The sequence below is a fragment of the Pleuronectes platessa genome, chromosome 11 (genome assembly GCF_947347685.1).
Source record: "Pleuronectes platessa chromosome 11, fPlePla1.1, whole genome shotgun sequence".
NCBI classification, from domain to species: domain Eukaryota; kingdom Metazoa; phylum Chordata; class Actinopteri; order Pleuronectiformes; family Pleuronectidae; genus Pleuronectes; species Pleuronectes platessa.
In genome coordinates this window covers 9,249,704-9,268,822 of record NC_070636.1, presented here as the reverse complement: position 1 = coordinate 9,268,822, position 19,119 = coordinate 9,249,704, and the positions used below count along the sequence as shown (strand labels likewise).

The window sequence follows — 19,119 nt, the reverse complement described above, 5'->3', positions numbered from 1 at the left end:
CGGCTCCGAGTGAAACGTGCACAGATGGAGTCCTTGGGCTCCAGCACCCTGCAACACGCCATGAGTTGGTTACATAAAAGTGTGTCCGGCCATTTAATAACCCACAAAAGCTGTGTCTAGGCAAATTCACTGTCATAATGTAATTTGATGAATTGGGTTGGAATAAAGACAGGGTGACATATTGTGTTTGAATTGATTTAGTAAATTGAGATCATTTTTCAGTTTATCACCTTATTTTGTTGTTGGTCTTCCTTGTTTTGTGATTTTATTTACAAGGACAAATAGTGAATAATGCAGTAAATAGAGGTAAAACCTGAGATCATTAATATGCTTTGACTGTTTTGACAATAGCAGCATTAAATATTCTCATCTTTTTTTATACAGCAGGATTAAATTACATTAAACTAAAGGTGAAATTTAACTATTTTCAATTCGTCACTTTTACAGGAACCATAATTTTTCATGGCCACTTATCCGAAGTGAAATTCAAATCCATTAAATTTTAATAAGGGGACAAACGTGTTTGGGCCAAAACCTGAAAAGCAAAAGTCGTCTTAACCTCCGTGTGTCCTGTAGGAGCAGGTTTCAAACTAGTTTGTCAAACTATTATTAATAACATTCTTCTTCTTTCATTTTTAAAAACAAAACCTATAAACAGTTCTTCCAGCAAATTGCTTCTGGCTATAGGTTTATATATTAAGACTTTAATATTGGCTGAAATCCATGTAGCTGCTGGAGTTAGGCCGGTTCAAGCCAAATGTTTATTTAAACAGATACTTGGAGCCAGTGGAGGATCAAGATTTTTCTAAATCCGGTCAATTTTCACAGAGGGGCCAATAATGTGTCCAATTCATATCCTATCCCATATTTATAATATATGGCAGTTAACACAATAATGAAGCCTAGAACCAGGTATGGGCCGGCCTCTGGCACAGGGTCAAACCGACAAACACACCCAGCCTGTCTCCGCCCCTGTGTAGATACACAAGTGTTGCAACTGGCAGCTGAGAAGGTCAATCCTCATCTTCTTGTCGAGGATGACAAGGGTTTAAATAAGGTGAGGCTACAGTCTCTGTCTTTGCCAAAAAAGTGTGTTATTAATTATTCAATAGCTATGAGCTTATTCCATTTAATAACTTATTCATGAAGTGCTTCCGACAAATATGTCCTCTTTCATCGTCACCAGGCAGCAGCTGTGGCTTTACATACACGTCACTGCTGAGTCAAAAATTACCACCATTTAAAATTTCATTTGTCATGTTTATTATCTGGAAAAAGGCACTCACTACATTTAATGTGATCTGTTCATAAAATAAACTGTACACAACAAATAGTCGCTAAGCTCGTCACAGGTCATGGTCATTGAAAGAATAATGCTAAACAGGTTACAAGTACAACCAGTGTGTGTGTGTGTGTGTGTGTGTGTGTGTGTCTGTGTGTGTGTGTGTGTGTGTGTGTGTGTGTGTGTGTGTGTGTGTGTGTGTGTGTGTTTACGCCTGTGATACATTTGATAATTCTGTAAAATTAGGGCTCCAGTGTCAGTACCTGTTTTTGTAAGAAAAGTGAAAGACGTCATAGTCAGTGAGTTACAGGACGTGTTTCAGAAAACAGAAAAATAAAAATATTACAGCTCGAGGGAAAACACAACTCAAGTGTTCGTCTGATATGAAAAGGAATAAACACAGATGCAGACATGCGCGGTGAGTACAAAATCAAAGGCATCACATTCGTTCATTTGTCATTTGTCATGTACAAAATAAATAATAAAAACAATGTGACAATCTCGTGGCCAAAGGGTGATTAACTGTGTCTTTTCACGGGTGAATTCCAGCGCTGTGTCACTTTATCACGACAAAAAAGAAAGAAACATCATTCCAGCTGTCAATTAACTGCTGTGGTTGTGTTTCAAGAGCCATGCACTAGCCAGATGAGTATTTTGTGTAGTTGTTTTAAACCCTCAGGCTACATTTTCACACACTTCACGCAGGAATAATTGTCAGCGAGGTAAATGCTCGTATTGTCTTTCGATCCGGCAGAAGCACAACCTCCCACACGCCATTTGTTATTTCGTAGCAGGCTGCCGAGTTATAAATAGCTCCCACGGCGCGAGATGACAAAGCAGAGAACTATAATGTTCCTGAAGACGGGTGACATGGCTCGAGCTTTCTGCGTGTCCTGTCCACATCGATAGAAAACCGGTTTCAACGTGAGCAGATGGCCGCTGCCCGACGTCTGGGGAAGGTCCTGACAAGTCGTCCAGCAGCCCGTTGTACAGTTAATAAGCAGTGAGGTATTTTAACTACAGCGTCTTTTCAGTGGTATTCGTTTTTTGGCAACAGGGTTTTTCTTCCCATGGCTATGGCACGCCGACTGACTTCTCCTGGGAACAGTTCCAATCCAAGCATGGGGGAACAGAAAGGCACATTTCTTGACATCTCTCAGTCTGCCTGAGTTTCTGCCTCACGCTCTCCGTCTCTACACCTGAAGTGCTCGTCCATTCCCCCCCTCGTCGTTCTCCCTGTGTTTGGCCTGTGCTGGTATGAACTCATTCAGCTTGGCGCGCTCCATCACGTAGTGCGACAGGTTTGTCATGCTGACGTTTCCCTCTTTCCCCTCTCCGTTTTCCTCATGTGGCTCCCCGTCTTCCTCCTCCTCCTCCTCCGTCCTCTCCTCCCCCAGCATGGCACTGCCAGTGTTTATGCCTACGCTCGCCCGGCGAACATCTTCGGTGATGTTGCTCCGAAGCTCCCGGCTCTTGTTTCGTCTTCCCAGTTTGGTGAGGGAGCCGAAGCGTAGGTTGACGAGGTTCTCCTCCGAGGAAGACGCTGTCTGCGGTGTCTGCCCGCTGCCCTGATGGTCGTAATGCTCACAGGCCCCCTTCAGCCTCAGGTTGTTGAGCTTGGTGTCGATGCTCTCCTGGGATGAAGTCTTGAAGCGGCCGGCGTCCAGGCTGGCGAACATGGCGCGCTTCTCCGGAGACAGCATGTCAAGAGAGAGCGCTCGCTGCTCCAGGCCGAGCTGACGGCGCTCCATGCTGCGGATGGTGGCGGCTCGCTGGAGCTTGTCATGGATCTCAACGCTCAGGCGCCGCCGCGTTTCACGGAACTCGGCTCGTACATTTGCCTTCCACTCAGCCGCATGAGCTTTAATCTCCCCGACCTGTGGCAACAGAGAAATAGGGAGAAGATGAGAAATGGGATATTGGGTACAGTCAAAAACATTATCACTGTTTTCAGGATGAGGATGGGGATTTTTCTAATTGTCACCAAATCACATAAAAACAGCTAAAACCAACAATGGATTGGTCAGTCTCTCACTATTCTTTCTTTGGCTTTCCACTGTCAGTGTTAAATCTCCTTCAAGGTATTGTTGACCCCAAATTAAACTGAAAATAGTTTACACCGCAGAAAAGGAAAAAAAGAAAAAAGGCACAGAAATGTGCCTTTTTTTAAACTTTATAATCATAATTCAATAGTTGTATTATTGTGTTTTCTTTGTCTTTTTAGTTATTTATGATAAAACTGTCAAATATCAAGATTCACTTCACGTTTCTTTGTCCTGGGTTTGTTAAGGAGATCTATTTCGGTCTCTGAAGATTTTGACTCCATTATATCAGTATCGACCCCAAAAATGTGACATGGCACTGCCCATGTGCATCGCCTTGAAGAAACATGTTAGCGAGTGCTGTTTGGCTCACTGGTCTGTGAGAATAAAATAAAATAATCTCACCTGCCTTGTCCTTTTCTTATACAACTTTCCATTTGGACCTCATCTAAAGTGGCGAACCCCACACTGAGCTACAGCCTCAGTCCCGACACCACTTTGCCACTCTAGCAGATCAATAGCTCTCTGTGTGTCCTGACTGGACTCAGGGAAACATCTACACCTAGAACAATAGCCGTCCGTTAATCACAGCAATTAATGTGCAAATCGAGAGAGCAGCCACGCGGAGCAGGAGAGGCATCAGCTGAGTGACCTTTTACGTTCTGCCTCTCTAATGTAATACTGAGAGGTGTAATCGAATGAGCCCCACCTCCTCTTTGGTCTTTTTGGACAGCACTCGAAGCCAGTCTCCAATCATGCTGAGGACAGCTGCAAAGTACGCCAAGCCCACCAAGATCCAGAACCACACCAGCGGCTTGTACCACTGCTTGTAGTCGATCTTGCGGTCTCCACCTGGAGATGAGAAAAAGATGAATTAATGTCATTGGAAAGTCCCTCAAGTTAGAAAGAATGAAATCTTCATGTGATGACAGAACAATCGTCTGCTCCACATCTGTCTACCTGCCACATAGTCTCCTATTCCAATCGTGGTGAGAGTGATCACCACAAAGTAGATGCTATCCAGCGTGGTCCAGCCCTCGACGTGTTTGAAGAAGAAAGCTGGGATAGTGACGAAGACGATGCAGCCGGCCAGGATGAAGAGGATGGTGGAGGTCACTCTGATCTTGGTCTGACTGATCTGTTTGTGTTTTTGCTGAAAAGAATAACAGATTGTCCAAGCTAGAATTAGAATGAATCTGGGAAGGTTAAAATAATGAGTGATACTTATATGACGCAATTTATGATATAATATGGTGTAATAAAGCTTATATTGTCTAATAAAACCTATCGATACAGATATGGTCAAACAATCGTTTCGGACTTTGGGCTTTTACACTTTGAAAAAGCTCAGTCTGTATATGGCATACATATCTCAAGAACAGTTCATCAAACAAGAGATAAGCTCAATATGAATAAACTTAGATTAAACAGGTGACTAGCGCTCTTTAGTGGCTCAGGCATTTCAACCAAAGTAAAGTTGTTGATCACGACAACAACGAGTTCACGACAACAACAACAACTGATTATCCAGTTCGAGCTCCACTGCACTTTGAATAAACAGGTGAACAGCTCTTTGTGCAGCAGCGGTGGTGCAGCCTCTGGGTTCTGTGATCACTCTGTGATACATCACACTGTGATACTTGTAAACTCACCCTGAATAGCCGCTCCACTCTCAAGATGCTTTTCACAAAGATGGTCCCGAGCTGGTCCCCGATCCCCGCCAACAAGAAGCCAAACAGGGGAATGCCAAATATGGCATAAAGAATGCAGAAGATTTTCCCTCCTTCCGTGCTCGGAGCTATGTTTCCATAACCTGTAGAGTGGATGAAGAAGAGGACAAAGAGGAGGAATTAGGAAAGGAAACCTGAAAATATAAGGAGGTGAAACCAGGATGTGAAACAAGGCCGAGGGGATGTGGTGCGGATGGTGGCACAGGGGGGGGGGGGTATATTTAGTATGGTGAGACGCAAAAGAAGACAATCAAGACTTTCTTATGCAACATAATCAATTGAAGCGCTTATGCAATACCTTTCAGCTCTCGGAGCACGGGTCTGAGGTAAATAACCTCCAAGAGAGACAATAATTAGGTTAAAAATTACATTAATTATGGCTCTGCAATGACAGAGTTACAGTGACGGAGCCCAGGAGACAGGGAGCAGAGCATAAACTGTTCTTGGCCCAAACACATGTCGCAGCTATTCACTTGAGAATATTTGCTTTAGGCTGGATGTCTTCGTTTTCGTTCTTGGTCGTTCTTTATCCGGGCTGTGAAATAAATGAATCCACTGAAGCCAAAGCTCAGCGGTACATGAGGTACTGAAACCTCTGCACTAGACCAAAATAACAGTGAGTTCCTCCAGTGATTTCAGTGAAGGTACAGTCTGTGCAGCTGCTGGACAGAACTGAAACTTTGATGCCTAAGCTCTGATGTTCAAAAACTGGCTCAGGAATGGAACTAATGCACATTTATTGTAAATGATCACATTTGATCAAAGCTTACAGGTGTCTACAGAGAAGGAGCTTTGATCAATTATATATTGTGAATAATGTAAAAGGAAGATCAAAATTTAAGAGGAAAAAGAGCACAAATATCTCGATAGTATCCTCTGTGCCAGTGGGGCCTGTTTCGTAAGAATCCTTGATGATGTTGTTGATCGGTTGTTAAATCCCAGAGTGTTTCTGCTTTGCATCATTAAACTTCACCTTATGTGGGGAACAGGGATTTGTTCAACTCACCTGAGAGCAACGGTAAGAACGAAACATCACACATCATAGATTTACACCTGAGATAACACCTCTAACAAACTGAAGGGACAAATCCTCATCTCTAAATGCTTCAATACCTTTGAAAACATTATTAATTCATACGTGTCTTGTATATATTGTCTCGTGTTTTGTTAGATGAAACAGTTTTAGACAAAACTAAAAAGAAATCTCAAGAAATTGTGTAATATTGCGTTTTCTCATTCCATGAAATAAAATTATAATTAAGCAAAACAATATTATTACAGAATAGAAATAGACTTTTTAATTAAAAATTCTCAATAAAAGGATATTGAGTATTTATTATGGATCATTGCTATTAAAAATATGTCATACCACCAAGTTCCTTATCGCAAAGTGTAAATCAGAAGCTAAAAGTAACGTGGCTAAAGAGTGTGGATACATCAGCATTTATGTAAATTCATTAAATGTAATTTGCACTGACTCTGAACAACATCACATTTAACTGGTATTAGAGCTAATTTAAAACTCACCTATGGTTGTGATGACAGTTCCAGCAAAGAAGAAGGCACTGCCCATGTCCCAGTAACTGGAATTATAAGATGTGTCTCCGATGGGACTCACTCCTGCACTCACTGCATCTATGGCATGCTGCAAAGAGAACATGTCATTAATAATAATTATAGGTATTTGAACCTGGTATATAAGATTGTATCCTTAGAAGCAAAGTGTGTAAATAGCAGAAATAATGGAAAATCAGTGAAACGAGCACCTAACCCATTAGATTGTCCTAAATAGGGGAATTCAGGGTCATGGTTGCATGTCGGCTCAGCTGATGGCAACACAACAAACACACAACGTGCCTGCTCTGACTCTATGGTATAAAAGTCCTGATGGCGTGACGAGAGTGAGCACGTTAACCAACCTCCTGCCAATGTTTATGTTTGTCCTGTGTACATGTGTCTCTTGCGTGTGTTTGCAAATGTGCCGCTGATTGTGTAACACTTGAGGCGCCTGAGGTTAGATGGAACGTGTCTATCTCTGGATCGACCTGCGAGGCTATCGCCTGATAAAAGAGGGGACAGGAAGTAGAGGAGGAGAGGAGGTGTGTTGAGACGCAGGGGGAGGGGCATTAAAGACAGATGGAGAATTTAATCATGTGTCATGACACTGTTATAACAGGAAGTGGAGCTGAGAAGCTGGAGTTACAGTAAATCCAATCATTTCTATATCATCGCACTTTAAAATGAAAGTGTACCATAATAATATGATCATATTGTCTTACATAATTAGAATGGATTATTCAAATCAATCATTCAATTCAATCTGTAATAAGATGTTAACTAAACAAGCATTGCTATGCACATGAATGCATGAAAGCAGCATTCAGGGAAGGTACTCTGTGCTTTAATTGAGTCGTAAAGTAAAATTTATTGAAAACTTGAATGGCACTCAGTAGCACACATACTTCAGCCAGGGCCAGACCCCCCCCCCCCCCCCCCCCTTCAATTCAGACAAGATTTCACAAACTCAAACATATTATTTCACTAAATTTATCTTTTTTTCTTCAAGATCCATGAATTCTTCAGATGGAAAAATTGTGAAAAACTCCTTTTTCTCACAATGTTAAAGAAAGTGAAAAAAGGTTTCGTGAAAATCCACCCAGTAGTTTTTCTGTAATCATTGAAATAATACAAGTCCCTTTTTCTTATATATATATATATAGGTATATATATATTGAAAACAATAATTATAATGTCAGTATGAAAACTCTATATTTGACCATATCTGTGGATATACAGTAAGTATTCACACAAACATTATTTCATGAAAAATTGGCATGAAATAAAATGTCTATTATGAAATGAAATATTAAAAATAATTTGTCCCAAGTCGTGAAGCACTGTCCTAGCGTATTAGCGAAACATCCTAAAAGAAATCAACTGAAAATCTCTTCAGTATCTCTTTTCCTTTTCTATCAATGATTATAATGTCAGTATATGAAAACTATGGAAATACATACTCAGACAAATATCACGCTTCTTAATTTATTCAGTGTCTCTAGCTTTCCACTTGCAGCTCTTTTTTCCTTCTCCACCAAATGTGCATGTTTTTACAGTTCACACCGACTAAATCAACAATCGACTTTCACATGCAGCAGGAGGACCTCCACTCTTTCCTTTCTCTGCAGCCCCTCAGCTCCTCTTTTACTCCCGACATGTCTGGTGTTTGTAAAACATTAAGAAGTCACATAATGCTCCGCGTTCACTGAATCTTTATTCTCATTCATCTGCTTGCGTGCTCCATTATGTCGACATGAAATGTTAATCTACTATCTTCCTCTCTGTCTACACTCCCGGCTTGTTGGCACTTTATGAGGCAATCATTTCCTCTCTTATCTCTGCGGAAATGTACAGTTTGAATCTAGCTTACGGGCTCAGATAAACAATGTTTCTGCTGACATGAGGAGCCATGCTGAGGGATTTCTTTTATAAGCAATGTGTTCGACACTCCTTATGGGACGTCGTCGGCCTCTTCATTCGGTGCAACCCCCCAAACCTCCCGAGCAATCTGTCGGTGAGATGCACGTCCACTTAATAAAATATGTATCCACTCTGGTGACATAGATTTCAAAGCCGAGGACCACTTTAAAACACTCTGCTGCAGGTTCCCTCTTGTAAGCATGCCTGTGACTACCTCAGCCCCACCAGCACACTCCCCCTTAATACGATTGATTTTTGTATCTGAAATTATTCAATTGCACTAATGTTATTTCAAAGGTTTTAGCAGACGCAGCTTCTTTATAGGAAAAAAAATCAAAGTGCTAATTATATAATTAACTCCAAATAACCTAATTATGGAGTCAGGGGAGGGCTATAAATAGCCCCACAATGTATCTGAATATTTTATGGGGAGTTCTATTTTTGTCTCTGGTCCGTTCCACAGCCAAGTTCACGCTGCATTAAAGATGTGGAAAATCTTCCTTTGGCACGGGCACTTTCTGAAGCTTGACAACTTTGATTTGTGTTGCCGCCTATTAACGAGTGGGACAAATGGTGTTTTTCTTTCACACATCATGCTCTTTTCTTTATTTATTTTTTTGGCAGCTTGCTGTGCACAGACGCCCAGTCACCATGCAGAGATCGTGTCGGGCTCTTCTGCTAATGTGTTTTCATATTCTCCACTGCTGCATCATTAGAGAGTGAGCAAACCCCATGAGCAGATCTTTATCCTCTCAGTGTGGCTCTCTACCCCCGCAGCAGGTGACGGCACTGATCCAGCCAGCACGGTGCCTCGCTCTCTCTCTCTCCTTCACACTCACCCTGTGTTACTGTGCCAGGCCCTGCAACAATTCATCAGAGCCGCGTGACGAGAACAAAGTGATGAGCTGGGTTAAACAAGGGGGAAAACGCTCATTTACAAGTAAGTTATGTGTTGAAGGACTTTAAAAAAAAACTCATTATGCACCAAAATGGCTCCCAGCAGTGTCACATTATTATATGTCACCCTGAATGACCATTTTGAGAGGTACACCTGTAAAATTAAAATGCAACCCAGTGCAACAGCTCTGCTATAAATTCTCCCTTGACGCATTTCTCAAGAAGCATCCATCATATCGCCTTCACTTGTGCATCTGTGCTGTTAATGGCCCAAGGAAGTGGTGTGCGATGTGGACATGCATTAGGTTGAATCTTAATAGATTTAAAAAAAATAACTAATATAGCTGTGGCGGCTGGGAGTATTAATGACATTAGCAACGACATAAGGGAATTCACGACAACTGATTCTCCAGTGAGGGATTCTACGTTCCTAGTCGAGCTTCACCGAACTTTAAATAAACAGGTGAAAGGCTCTTTGTCCCTTGGGAGCAATAAAGTATCTCTCTATCTGTCTGTCTGTCTATCTATCTATCTATCTATCTATCTATCTATCTATCTATCTATCTATCTATCTATCTATCTATCTATCTATCTATCTATCTATCTATCTATCTGTCTGTCTGTCCAGCAGATATGTTACTTACTAGGCAGTGTGAAGTGCCTAGTAAGTAAAAATACTCATTATGCACCAAAATGGCTCCCAGCAGTGTCGTAATCTAATGAGTCACACTCAACAGCATCAACAGCTCTGCCATAAATTCTCCTTTTACAAAGACAATAACAATGAGTTTTGATAGAAACCGTCAGAGGTATGAATTTGACAATTTATGTAAAGTGTCTGAGTTAGTTACATGAGAGGTTTATTTGCGTGTGCTGACGCAGTTTGACTGCAGGTAACTCAGTGTGTGTAAAGGTTTATTGGCAGATAAGTGACTCATAAATAAATGAGGGTCGGCTGGTGTCAATAACAGCGAGGCTTCACATTGGGCCACAGCGTGAGTCACTGCAGCAGCTCAGGGAAAAACCAATTAGGTCTGCTGCATTAGTGGGCGCACAGTGGGTAGGTGGACAGCACAGACACTGGAGCAGACACGAGGAGGTCAACCGAAACGTGCACGGACCCACACGTCGAGTCAACGCACGCAAAACCCAGACAAGTGCCTGCTGTCGCTCTCATCATCTCCATCCATCTCGCTCTCATAAACACACACACTCTTACAAACACACACATGCTTTCCAACGTTGCAATTTTTTTTTCCGACTCCTCCGCCGAACAGTTTGACAACAGTGAGTCACCGGTGCTGTGTCACCACGAGGCCCGCTGTGTGAGTGACAGGCCGATAACAGAACCTGTTGGAGGAGAAGACTCTGTGATGGAGCACGTCCTGCAGGACTTCTCTACAGACGGCAAGTCTCATATGACTTGATGCTGATTCATTTTGTGACACTCAGGGTTGAAGGACCATCATAACTGAGCAGAGTGATAAATCAATATCCCGTCCTCCGAGTTAAAGAAAGATTTAGATGAGAAGTCACTCTCTTAGCTGTCAAATATCCAGCTACCGCCAGTATCCACGAGCTCAACATAAACACACGAAAACATGACTTAATACTAAGCTTACTAAAGGCACCTTCACGCACTGAAGTCCAGATATTTTCCTGAAACTTTCCAGAGGGGTTGCAAGTGAGAACGCAAATAACCGAGTGGATGTGGACATTTTACCCGGAACCTTTTCATAGTAGGCGTGTTGTTGACGTTTAACACGTGATGAAAAGTGCAAAAAAAGAGGTGCCGTACAAATGATGAATGCAGATGAATATGTCGTACTGGAAAAACAATGAGATCCAAAATGTGATGTCCTGTCCAGATGACTTTCCTTGTCCAAATGTTCCAGAAAGTTTCACATCTCAAAGACAAACGTCAAACGATAAAAGTCCGAACCATAATTTTATAAAAGGAATTCATGTCTGAAAATAGATTCACAGTCTACTGGCAGTGAATCTGAATTAACTGTGCACCAACCGCCACATCACATAAAACCAAATATCTGACTGAACAATTCTTTGAAAACATTTCATGTATCTGAATCAGTTTATTTGTCAGCAGTGTCGTCTGTGATTTGGCTGCTGCTGCTAACATGGCACTGCTTTGGGCAGCAGGAGGTCTGTGACTGCTGGCCTGTGCAATGAATAATTGATTCCCTCCAGACCCCAGTCACAGCACAGTAAAGGTTTTTATTTCCACACGTCTCCTCAGGAAATGTTGGCATTGATTTTTTCTTTTTTCTTTTTGTTTTAACACGAGAGTGGCTCAGAGGTTATGGACTGCGAGGGAAGAAGAAGAAGAAGAAGAAGGATTTTTTCGAGAAAAAAATGAACAGAGGTGGGTGTGGAGAAGGGAGGGGGGGAGATAGTCAGGCAGTCCAATATTCACCAGTGTTTAAGACACTAACATCAAATGGAACCATTCTAGCGGAAAGTGGAGCACACCCAGTGCCATGTGGTTGCCTCCTTCTTTAGGGTTATTTCATGCCTTAGCGATGGAGACAATATTTCTTTTACTAATCTAAAAAAAAAACATGACAGGGTACCTATTCCAAAAAAGGTTATTTTTGCCCACTTGTCATCTGTATCACAAGCTATGACTACGCTACAAATCTAAATTATTCACAGTGTTGCTTTGGGATATTTGCATTATTGTATTTCCATGTGATTTATGTGAAACGTTCTGTTCGTAAAATGGATTTCACATTTGACATTTCTTACAAACTCTCCCACCGACGCTGTTTCAATAGAAAAATGCACTTGCATCCATCTTGCAACCCGTGGGAGTGTTGGTCTCAAAACGAGGCGCGTTGCTGGAGCGTTGCTATCTTTAGGCAGCAGAAATTGATTTCACCCTTTGACCGAAAAAAATATCCTTGTCTGAAGTCAGTTGCATGCGCAGAATTTCACTCTTATTTCAGTGTTGTTCGGCTGTTCTGCTCTCAAGTATGAGCAGCTTTTAACAGCAATCCAAGGGGACCAGGCTTTTAAAGCGAACGGGAGACGTCACTCTGATTGTTTTACTGCGTGTTGTGCCCAAAACACAGCCATGATTTATTAAGAGCATCCCTTCAGAAGGTGAGCTTCTTTCCCAGTGTCCTGAATTTATCCTTTTGCAACACACCATGTGCTCGGATTGGCCCTGACTCTGCTGAGGACAACAGCTCACATCCACAGAGAGGTCAGAGTTTGACTGATCTTAGTCCCGCGTTTTTCCATCACCTTACCGCCTCACAAATCAAACGTTCCACTCGCTGTACGCCGACACATCTCAAATCATTTTGCAATCCCGCATCCAGCTGCCTGTGTCAGCTGGAAGCGGTGACCTTAAATCTTGACCCATAATTCTGGGGTGTAATATCGGAGAGCAGGGTGAAGCATCGTCATGCTCTGTGTTGTAAAGCAGCTGATGCCATAAAAAGAGACTGTAAAATTCACAGTTAAGTCGATGATGTGATGAATATCTTTCCAGCTTGTGTCAACCTCTGTGTTATAAATCCTGATGACATCATGGCATGGCTCGTTTTGTGGTCAGACGGACTTTGATGAAGTTTTATTATTCGAGTACTAAGCAGCAGATGGTCATTCAGTTTTAATAAATACATTTTTTAAATCAAACCCTGAAAGATTTTGAAAATTTTGGCTGAAATTTTTTCCTACACAACAAACTGTGCTGTTGTGGCTGCGAGCTACTTTCCTTGTTCAAGATGTGTGGGTGTCACTCTGGAGAGTCGTGCACATATTATTGATGCTACGAGGCGCTGTTTCTATTTTAACAAAAACATGTAGGTCTTGTTTACTACGGTTGGTTTGCACATGAAGTGAAGCTGCAGCAAAATCAATTCGTGGTTCTTCTTTCTAGGGAACTGAGTGCAGAGGTCACATTGACAGACTCTAGTTTCTGAGGATGAACATGCTACATGCACACAGCTATTCTCCCTTTTCTCTGCATGTAACTGTTGCTGTTCTGTACCATTAAACCGCATGTAGGAGCATTTACCCTATACTACGCTATATTAATCAGCAGACGCAAAGTGTCACTGAGAATTACGAGCGTCCCTGTCGTCACCCTGAAGGTATCAGTGTACCTCCTGCTAAAGGATGGACCTGCCTGTGACATTTACCCAATCAGGGGGCAGAGAGTCGGGGGTGTAGCTGCTGCTGCTGCTTTAGTGCCTGCATAATCCTTTTATCGAGCCATTAGCACTGCGTAAAAAAAACCTCATGTAAATTCAATAAAAATGCATATTAATCAGCAGTGCAAGTGCTAATTCAACCAATCCACCTGCATACATATCAATCCATCCTTTATCTGTACCAGTTATCCTTCTGAGGGTCGCGCAGGGAGCTGGAGCCGATCCCAGAACATTGGGGCGAGAGGCGGGGTTCACCCTGAACAGCTCGCAAGCGAATTGCAGACGTAAACAACTACTCACACTCACATTCACACCTCAGAGTCTCCAAATAACACAAGTCTGTGTGTCTTTGGCCTGTGGGAGGAAGGTGGAGTGCGTGAAGAAAAAACCCACACAAAACACGTGGAGAACATACAAACTCATACATACAACTGGGATTTGACCCGACAACCTTCTTGCTGCAGCACCGCCCCAGCAAATATGTGCAGGTGCTAAGTACACCAATTCAAATAGTTACATATACCAGAATAGAATGAAGGCAACATGAAGTCAAGCAGTGCCGGAAATGTCAATAAACATATCTACATAATTCATCTAAAATCAGATTACTCCAGATGTCTTGTTGCTTATTCCGAGTATGACCTAATTCAGGTTACAGTAATCAGAAAATTATGTTTGCATGATAGTGTCTTATTCAGACTATTGTCAAAATCAGGTTTAAATTAGAAAATTTGCAGCCATTTAAGCATAGTGAGTGTTAAAATGGATGATTATTAGAATCACAATGACCCTTGACGTATAGATCAACATGCGTCACATGCACGTTGTGTGATTGAAGTCATCATTTGCTGAAGGACGGTCTGAACATGAAAGGAAGCTGCATCCAAGCTTTTCAAGCTCATGTGATTAGCTAATGAAGCCGGAATTAATTACCCTGAGAACCCCCAATTACCCCCGATAGCAATTACCATCTATAAAGCTGCTACTGTAAAGGTCAGTCCTGTGACTTCGTCTTATCCACCAATCAGACTCAGTGACACTCAGTATCGTGGTTCAGTTCATTTTCAGTTATCTTCCCATCTCCTTACAAACTAATCTGTTGGTCATTAATCGATGCAATGGATGCAAAGTACTGATCCAAGGCTGTGGGCAGCTGAAAGGACAAAACAGGAGAATGACTCTGCAGCTCAGCATGTCTAACATTCCCTAAAGCCTTCAAGCACCCACCTTGATGATGGACTCCAGCTCGTGAGGAGCAACACAGGAGTGTCTCCGCAGGAACGAAGCCTTCTCCAGGGTGATGCTCGTCTTCTGGTGTCTCTCAAACGGCATCTCCAGCGCCTTGAAGGCCAGGCCGCCGCACACCAGGTAGAGAACGACCACGATGAACACTGCCAGAACCGTCTTCCACTTCATCACTGAGTGGAGGGCTGCGGCCGTGCCGTCGCAGCTGGCATCCATGCTGGCCACCACGCTGGCGGAGCGCGATGAGATGGACAGACGCGGCAGTGGACAGTGGCCGTTGGTCTTTGGGTCGCAGCCCATTGGATTCTGCATGGTGGCCACACTGGCCTGGACTAGAGTGGACTTCACCATGCCAGGCTGGACCTTTTTGGGGGGGACCAAGTTGGTTTGGACCGCCACTAGGAAAGAGTGAGGAGAGGAACATGACTGGATTAATACATGTTACGTTACCTCCACCAGGGAGGTTGTGTTTTTACTTGTCAGGACTGGGCAAGAACCACTGAACCGACTTTCATGAAACTTGGTGGGAGGATGGGACATTTGCCAATGAAGAACACAATAACTTTTGGTGAGGATCCGAACAAAATGGGTAGATCCAGGAACATATTTCAATCTCTTTGACATTGTGACATACACAGTTTTTTTTGACAATTTCATCAATGTCCAGGGAATAATTAATAGATCCTGATGAAGGCCAAGGGAATAGTGTGCTCTCTATTGCATACCAATCATGTTTTTATAGGATCAGGACAGTAGGTTTAATCATTTTATTTTTTGGTGAAATTTGTTCTGATGATTAAAGACAAGTGAACAGACCCTTCTAATGGTTGGCTCAAGGTATTGACTCTGTTATAGATTGGACAATAAAAATGTGCCTTCACGTTGAAAAGATGAGAAAAAGTATTCTGAGAAGCATTTGGATATTTTTCCTATCTTGATGTGTTTGTCCTTTGTCCTTGTCTGTGATAACCCATCCGTTCAAATAATAAGAAAAGAAAATGGAAGTTAAATTGCTGTATTGTCTCGCACCTTTAAGTTTTATTGACACTCTCTTTAACATAAACATAAGCTCATTACAGGTATTAAAATATTAAAAAAAACATCCAGTATGATTCATTTAAACCCAATTTCCTTGTTGTTATTGTGGGATAATAAGGACTCTTTGCAAAGCCGACACCGAAAGTAAAGAATCTGGTGTACAGCTGTGTCGAAGCCTGAAAACCGTCTGTTTAGCTTCAAGAGTTTTCCTGCCTGAGAAACTGCATTGGGTTCCACACATAAAAACCTTTAGACCTGTGAAATGAAGACCACAACTGCTGCTTTATGTAGTTATGCATAAATGATATATTAATTTAATGTAATGTATGCAAAACCTTTAAAGACCTCCAGAAATCAGGCCGTTAATTAATTCCAGTGTCTGAAGGTTGCATTGATATACAATATATAACATATAATGGCACTCAAGAGTACTTACCTCTGCCAAGGCCAAACAGTCCCATTCATTTTAATCAAACTGCACCAAATTGTACTCACTAACATAAGCCAGGCCAGCAATATGCCGGATTTCTACATCACTGACCATGAATTAACCCCTTGGAGATCGATGAAAAAAAAATTACGTGGGTAATTCCTGGATGGACCTGATCTGAATCTGAAAATATCAATAAAAAAAAGTTTCTTCCCTGACCCATACTTCATCCGTCCAGTAAGTTTCATGTAAATCCATACAGCAGTTTTTGTGTAATCTTGCTTACAAATGGCCAGGGATGAAAAACACAGCACCCCTTGCAGCCAGACCCTTACACTGATGTCGGGTACGGGTGAAAACGGATTATTTTCTGCTGAGGATCAAGATAAAAATTTTCCAATCAACTATAAGAGAAGGGTAAGTGCCACTTTCAGTTATTGGCTCCCGGGTGGGTTTTATAATGAATGCATATGTGCTGCAGCAAGTCAACCATGAAGCAAGCAGCGCCTCGGAAGCGGCCAAATGTAGATTCCTCTAATGTATACGATGCACTTTATAAGCTACTCAGAGCTGCGGCCTTCACCCCCGCGACCCCCATGGCCTGGAGTGCTCTATAGTCACGGGCGGAGCCTCCTGTCCACAATGATGCAACTCTTAAAGATAGGAATATGAAATAGATTAGTTTAAGAGAGGCACACTTCTCCTTAACGGGATAGTTTCACTTATATATTCAACATACACACACACACACACATACACACACAGGTCCAGAAACACACGCATGATGAGTCAAGGACGTCCTGGAAGTGTCTCATTTTCTGGTCCAGCAGCTATGCATCTTGTTAGTAAATCCCTGTATCATGAGTGAATCAATAACAGCAAAGTAATGTCAAAAGCTTGGGAAGGCGCAAAGCTGCCACTTTCAATTTACAGCCTATGCCCTTTAAGGGCGGCGGCTGGGCTATTTTTAGAACACGTGATGAATTAGAAAATCAAGACTTAGAGGTGAAGCAGCAAAAAAGAGTGTGACCCCACATTAATCTCCGGTGACGAGCCCGGTGCGGTCATTGTGATGGATGCAGTGGGAAATACACCCATAGATCCAATGCAGAATTTGGACCAAATCCATAGTTGTATTATACAAAGACAGCAATTGTTTTTTATCTCCTTCTGTATGAGTGAGTGTAAATCAGCTCTCAGCAGCAGGACAGAGGCAGCTGAGACTTTATCTCATACATTAAAGTTATCAAAACAGTTCTAATAAAAGAATATAAACTTATAACCTGAGTGAAATGTAGTTAGTTTGCTCTATGCAGCAGGACGGAGTTCAGAAAGCTCTCGTGTTTTTAAGTGATCATAACAGTTATAATAAAATAATACAAGTCCATTTCAAACCATACAGGCAGAATGAAAACTGTGATGAGCATAATGTGGTTTCACATTGCTGAGGCTGCATGGCATTAATCTAAAATGCTTTTCAAACCACTGACGCTGCCTCATATTGATTTTTGCTAATTAAATAAGGTCCTGAGTGGAAAGCAGTGGTTTTTATCTGCTACTATTTGATACTCTCCATCTCTCTCTCACTCTCTGCTTTTAACATTCCCGGACAAAGCAGAGACAATGTTCGACTCAGGGTCAATGAAAGAGATGACACAGAAAAAAGTGAGGCAAAATATGAGAAATGTTTCAGCTGCCATTTGCCACACAGGTCAGTCAGACACAGTTGTGGTGGGACAACAAATATTCAGCTTTTCAACAGTTAAGCCTCAAATATGATGGTTCAAAAGAATGATCCACTCCCTGATGAACAGAAATACAAACTGACTCCAGTCCTAGTAAATCGACTGGCTCGGTTCGGGCTCTTAGCCCAGTTGGTCCCTGAGGCACAGGACAGGTTGCAGGCGTGTAACTCACAGCTGAGCCTCAAACTCATGCGTCAAGCCGGTTGGAATAACACACGAAGAGCCAAGACTTCCGGTTAAAAAAATAAAAGTAGAAATACAACATTTACAAAAGGAAATTTGTTTTTTAAGTAACTGTGTGTTTGAGTCTACATGGAGGTTATATCTCAAATCATAACATTTTGGTTTAATAGACAAAGAAGACCAAGCAAAATCCTTTCTTAATTTCTAGAAAATACCAGTATTAGTTTAGGCAGAGATAACTCTTGTCTTTAATAATTTAGGAGGACTGCATCTCTGAAAATAACGTTTTTCTGGTGTAGCTGCATAAAGATTTGTTGCAGATAATATATTATGTAGATATGATCCTACTTTCAAGGGAACATAGTTTTTATTTTGAAACTTTTCCCGGTAAGCCCTTTTCTTGGCACCTTGACGCAGCTGAGGCTCGACTCCCCACAGCGCTGCTTCACACAGATGAACGCACGAAGGATGGAGAGGAGAAAGAAAATAATCCCATTTCTTTTGTGTTATAGGTCCTTTTTGCACCACATGAGTATTACAACAACTGCACGATAACAATTAAGTAAATAAAGGATAAATAAACTGTTTAGAAATGGCGAATAGTGAAAGCCCGATGCGATTTGTTGTGCCTCCTGTTTTCCTATTATATGCTGCTGATGTTCAGGCTTCTACAATCAAGTTATGAGACATTAAGAAAACAGTATTTACCTTCTTCCGGGTCCCAGTTAACTTGTTTTCTCGGGTTTTCTATTGGAAATTTCATCTCGCTTGTTGTCCTCAGCCAAAACGCACGAGAGGATGATCAGTGAGAATGTAAAAAAAATTTTAAAAAAATAAAATAAAAATAAGCAAATCAGGAAGAATGCCTC

The 19,119-nt window shown here is 41.9% G+C and overlaps 1 protein-coding gene across 1 annotated transcript; it reads right to left on the bottom strand.

The window, feature by feature from the left end:
• Nucleotides 1-1,239: 1,239 nt before the first annotated feature.
• On the bottom strand, nt 1,240-19,013 carry kcnk10b (potassium channel, subfamily K, member 10b). Its single transcript, XM_053434493.1, has 7 exons — nt 18,959-19,013; nt 14,837-15,252; nt 6,582-6,699; nt 4,977-5,137; nt 4,285-4,477; nt 4,034-4,176; nt 1,240-3,159 (listed from the first exon to the last, which is right to left on the bottom strand). The coding sequence occupies exons 1-7, from the start codon at nt 19,011-19,013 to the stop codon at nt 2,476-2,478; spliced, it is 1,770 nt and encodes a 589-aa protein (XP_053290468.1). The 3' UTR covers nt 1,240-2,475.
• Nucleotides 19,014-19,119: the final 106 nt, after the last annotated feature.